Here is a 6,000-nt window from a genome sequence, read left to right on the forward strand (position 1 = left end):
AGGAGGAGAACATTCCAGTTTATATTGCAAATAGGGCATTTAGCAGATAGACCTGAACTGTTACTGACCTTCCTTTCAAAAACTCTGCCACATTAACTCAAGTTGTACTTCTGATTTAATGTTATACACTAGCTAAGAACATTTCATGTGTATAAATGCAGATTAAAAACAGTTGAAAAACATCTGCAATGGACGAAATTGAAAGCAGACTTCTTATTTATAGTCTAAGGGCCACCATTTTACTCTCACGGACACACAAATGGACATTGTTGACTCGGCCAAGTCTTTGATTTGTGCAACCTGATGAATTGTGGGCAACAATACTGCTTTGGACACTGTTGTTGTGAGTCAGATCCCTGGACACTCTGCGTTTGCTCTCAGGAAGCCCCTATGTGTAGGAATTGACATATTTGGACTTTGGCGACACCTGGCGGTAGCATAAAAGAATACACCGTGGCAGAAAACAATGCACTCTGTAATGATGCAAAGAGCCTTTTCTTTTTCAAAACCTTTATTTATGTAGTTCTAAAATAAAGACATTTCGAATAGAAAAAAACAAACAAAAAAAAAACAGACAAAAAATATTAATTTCAAACGATTTTTAAATCAATAACATTTAATAGCCTGATGCAAACACAAAAAATCAGTAAATACAACTAATCATGTAGCAAGATAGTTATTGATTTTGGCGTTACAATAAGGATTAAACCGTACACACAATATGATCCATTAATGATCACTGTTTGAAATATAGTAGTGGACAGAGAAGTTTTTATTAATTAAAAGATTAAATGATTAGTTTAAATTAGAACTCAATATAATTATTTATTGAACTAAAACCTTGGTCAAATAAGTCACAGAGGAGTTAGCCACACTTATTACATAGCACATATATTATTATGTGACTATTGTTGACTGGGAATGTACAATAACAATACATTTATATTATGCCGGATAATACAATTTGACAAAAAGCTCACATAAGAAATTACAACTTTGAAATTTAAATATCAGATCAGCTTTAAATAGTGGCCACATAAAATTGTGCTAACAGTCAGTCGCGTTAAATCTAGAGTGAGTTTAGCACCGAGCTAACCAGAGGACAGCGGACACACTCGTGTTGCCTTTGAGGCTCTTTCAGACAAATACACCATCACGTTAATGCTCTGTTGTGCATAGTAACCCATCAGCAGGATATATAGGCACGTTTTTCTTCTATCATGAAAGGGGAAATATTCCTTCCAAATGAGGGTGTGACTCCGGAAATTGGGCAATATTTGGGTTTTAAATTGCACCATCACTTAAATGTTTTGTAGTGCATAACATACAAACAGCCTACATTGGCGTGCTTGTGGATGACTGGAAAAGGGAATTACTCCCTCAAATTCGGATGCTGTTCAGGAAATGGAGCAATATTTGTATGATTAACAAAGTGGACCAAAAAAAAAAACCAAAATATAACTAGTATCACACATATCTTGCATAACCTTGCACATCCAAGGTTATGTTAGGAACTTAAACTGCTCCTCTTCAACTGTCCTTGAAATAAACAGCCCAGACTGTGACGACCTGAACGCAAACCTTCCAATAGCACAGAAGTAGGAACTCCTGCAGGATTAATATTGTTCAGAAATCTCAGGGTATTAGTTTTCCATCAGGAAATAACAACGTTAGCACTGAACTAAACTGAGTAGCAGGACTTTCGATGGAGCTCTCGATGGTGTGGCTGATGTTGCAATACGTGCTGAAGTTATGAAGCCGTTATGAAACTAGCTTGTGCAGCGTTTCAAGGCGCCATCCTCCACCTCTTGAAGCCCATCGCCATGCTGCAGCCGTAGCACAATGTCACCAGGAAAGCAAATATCTGGGACGGACAAAGCAAAAGAAACAACACAAATCGGTCAGACAAAACTCCTCCAATATTATTAACACATGCTAACTGCAACTTCATTAACTAACGTTAAGAACATGAATCTATTACTTGTGTCAACAGGCTTATCTTAAGACGTCTACTTTAACTTCACATCACCTTACATATCCTACTAAATATTCTGTTTATGGCCTGACAGTTCTAGTTGATAACATACACACACTAGTTACTACCTGCACTATCTGCACTTTATGGACCACTGTTTACTGTTTTTTTGTTTTCTTATTGTCTTTTTTATATTTATCTTTTGCTTATTGTATACAAGTGTGAAGAGCAAAGTGAAACCAGCGTTAAATTCCATGTATGTGCAAATTTACATGGCCATTAAAGCTGATTCTGTTTATTGGCATTTACTTTCACATTCAAAAGGTGCTCCCAAAACTTAACACCCGAAAAAGACAAAAACGGATGTTGAGGGAACAAGGAGGATACTATGTTCATGCAAATGAGTCAACTGAGTTGTTTCTCTGACAGCACTCACTGAGAGCCGGTCAGATAGTTTGGTTGACCGTAAAGATTATATTGAATTTACCTTTAGTAATACCATGACAACTATTATTCTCATTATTAATCTTACCTCAGCAAAAAGTCAACAAAAGAGTTTGACATTGGCCTATATTCATTTACATAGTAGTACTGTGTTTGCATTGTGATTACATTAATTAAAATTGCACAAATGATGCACGCACTGTGCTGCAGACTTCATTTGAGAGGATGTGTAGCACTCACCGTGGCTGCAACGTTAATACTGTATTGCTTTTCATCCATGAGGGTGAATATATTGCCTCGTGGGTAAGTTATACACAGGACGCTGGCAGTGCTGTTGGACAGTGCCTTGATGGCTCCTCCATTAGCTGCTGTCGTCGCTGCCTCCAACACAAAGGCAGCAAAGTAGAAAAGCACAGCCAGAAAATGGTAAACCACATCCTGAGGGGAAATAAGAGAGAATGCATTGGAAATAAATAAATACCAACAAAAAAAAAGTTCCAGTAGGTGCAGTAGATGGGAACAAAGAATGAGCAATCATGTGTGTTGTATATGACCTTTAAAGCTACCTGGACTTTAGCATTCACATAACAAACCAGGCTAATCTGTCAAAGCATCCAGCGTTTACGCTCATCACAAACAAAGTGGACGCAACAAACATGGAAGGAAAAAAAAGAACGAGAGAATTGAAAAGTGATTTCCTCTTAAGACAGAATGCGGATCAAAAGACAGAGACGGAGAAAGGGAGTGTCACAGAGTCAAGCAGGTTAATGACAGTTTGTGTGTCGTCGTCTGCGCGAGCCTCGGCGGGACTACAAGCGGGCCTTTGTTGCGTTTCGGTGTGAGCTCATCATCCATGTCACTGTCATTGTTCAGCTGAAAACAAACAACCACACGCCCGGCTTCTCCTGGCAGCGGAGCCGGGAGCCCGAGGCAGGACCGGCCGAGTCTGAGAGCCCCGACAGACACACTGCCATGACATAACACGACAACTTGGCACAGGCGCTCACCTCGTTTCTCTCAGATATAATCATAGTAGTTATTATTAAGGAAATGCTCTGTTCTGTTTGCTGTTGCCTTTGATTGAAGGATATTAAATGATATTAATACATTTCTGCATCTCACTTCTTTTACTCTATGTTTTGCCTTTTGATGTTTTTTTTAATGTTTAAATAAATGATCTTAATTGTTTTTAAATCTTGTTTTCTTCTTTTCATGTGAAGCACTTTAAATCACCTTTTAGTTGAAATGTGCGATAGAAATATACTTGCTTTGCCTAATAGGGATTTCTTGTTATTTAAATTTGATATGTTATACTTCACATCTGCACAGCTACATTCAGGTGATATTGTTAATTGATCTGAAGACAATGTCCTTAATTAATAATAGATTAACTAATCAGTGAATCTGCTGTATAAAACACCAGAGAACAGGGGAAAAAAACCTTTAAATCTCAATTTCTCAAAGCCTAAAGTGATGTCATTAAAGGTCTTGTTTTGACTGCAAACTGTTTAAGACCCAAAGAGAATAGCTTTGCTAGAATGTCAAAGAAAAGCCTCAAATATGACTTTAACTATGAACCAGTTAATACTTGTCAACACATTTTCTGTTGATTTGGGTCATCAATGACTTGACTAATTGTTGAAAATGAAATGAAATACAAATACGCTGCATTGACTGAAGAAGCTTTATGTATTTCGAGGTGCAGACATCTTACTGTGTTGAGTTGTAAATGTCTTTCCTGTAATATTCTGTTAGCTTTGCTGAAGTTTATTGCCGCCTCAGGTATATTTTAAAGGGTGCTCCCATCCATCAGCCACCAATTGAAACGTTTTACTGGATGCAAACATAACTTTAGTTTGTTTAAAAAAAGGAAAAAATTTAAATTTCAGTGCTAAATTTGAGTCTGGTTATTTAGATAAGATAAGTTAAGATAATTAGTCCCGCAGTGGGGAAACTGCTGTGCATATATTGGGGAGAGATTGACAGATGGACGGGTGAATGAATGAATGAATGAATGAATGAATAGAGGGACAGACTGATGGACAGACGAGTAATCTGACTGATTGTCATCTCACCAAGACGTTCAAGTCAGTGTTGATGCGGTCAGCCAGGCCAGTGATGAAGAGCAGGAGGTAGGCGGAGGAGAGGAAGAAGGTGGTGAGGGACACAAACATGACCCAGCCCTGCAGCAGAGGCACCGGCACGTTGGAGGACGCCACCAGGATCCATACCAGACCACCGAATAACTGGGGATGGAATCAAAACACGCATATGGGTCACTATGTGTGCGTGGATGCAGTTACAGCAATGTTGTAAACTATTAATGACACACAGGGAAGACATCAGGTTTTATAACTGTCCCATACTGGTGATGAATGCCAGTCCTACAATCTGTTGACATAAATTATATGGAAATCAATAGCTGCAGTGTGCCAGCTCGAGGGTTGTCTTGATAATGAAACTATTGCTTCTAATAACTGCAATACACTCCTGTGTCTCCTGTCTCAAGCTCAAAGCACTACGATTGCTGACAGAATGCATGAATGAAGATTAAAACAAGAAAGGAGAAGGTGTTATGGGGCTTCCCAACTATTTACAGCCATACCTACTGTGGTTAATGATAGGTACAAGATGGAAAATGTACTTTCAATGCATGCACGCTGATATTATATTGCATATGTGCAGCCACTGAGCTGCAAACAGGCTTATGTATATACAGATAAGTAGTTAAATCAGCCTGACATTAGATTGCATGTAAAGACACCTGTGAGTAATGGCACTTTACAGGCCTGCAACGGTCTTAGCGACATTGCTCGAGGCCACATTTGCCCTTTGCTTTGGCTGACAACCACAAGATCAACAAAAACTATCCAGGTTCAGACAATCACAGGCGAGATCACGTCACACGGAGCCTCCTGCACGTCGCAGAGTCTGCTGCGTTCATGGCCAACAAGTTACAGCCTGGCAACATATAAGGTCATCAATTATTGATAGTGACTAAAGGTCCTGTAGAACGACCTATGTCCACACCAGCACCGAGGTCACTGATAAGGGCACGCAGGAGAACATGAATTAAAATAAATATATAAATATACACTTACTATTTCCACACAGATTAGAGCTCCAGAGTAAGTTCTCAATACATTCAGTCCGAAAGGGAGAGAAATAGTCGGCGCTGGGAACGAGGTGACAGCGGGGTTAGCGGCTGGTTCCGACATCTCCATATCTCCCTCTCTCTTCTCTCTCACTCCCTCTCTCTTCTCTCTCTCTCCCCCCTCTCCTCTGGCTCTCTCTCCCTCCGTCTCCCACCGAAAGGACTCCGCTGGACAAAGGAAGGCAGCAGCGGGGGAAATTCCTCCGGAGTCATGTGTCCCCTAAACAGGTCGGACAGGTGCAGGTGCCACTCCCTGGAAACCAACGCTGCATTCAGGGACCTCACGGAAGCTCCGAAATCCAGATAATCCTTTTTTTTAATTCCTTAATTCCACATGTCCATATGGAAAATAATGACAATTGATGTGGTTTGAATTGCTTGTGAGGATGACAATAATATATGGAGTCGATTTAATTATACACACACA

The 6,000-nt window shown here is 39.7% G+C and overlaps 1 protein-coding gene across 1 annotated transcript; it reads right to left on the reverse strand.

The window, feature by feature from the left end:
• Positions 1-526: 526 nt before the first annotated feature.
• mal2 (mal, T cell differentiation protein 2) lies at positions 527-5,708 on the reverse strand. The gene is made up of 4 exons (XM_068570172.1): positions 5,521-5,708; positions 4,495-4,665; positions 2,660-2,857; positions 527-1,864 (listed from the first exon to the last, which is right to left on the reverse strand). Exons 1-4 carry the CDS (start codon positions 5,641-5,643, stop codon positions 1,787-1,789), a joined length of 570 nt encoding a protein of 189 aa, XP_068426273.1. The 5' UTR covers positions 5,644-5,708; the 3' UTR covers positions 527-1,786.
• Between the last annotated feature and the right edge of the window lie 292 nt (positions 5,709-6,000).

Source organism: Clinocottus analis, unplaced genomic scaffold, assembly GCF_023055335.1.
Source record: "Clinocottus analis isolate CAN_PGR_092001 unplaced genomic scaffold, fCliAna1.0.p SCAF_9, whole genome shotgun sequence".
NCBI classification, from domain to species: domain Eukaryota; kingdom Metazoa; phylum Chordata; class Actinopteri; order Perciformes; family Cottidae; genus Clinocottus; species Clinocottus analis.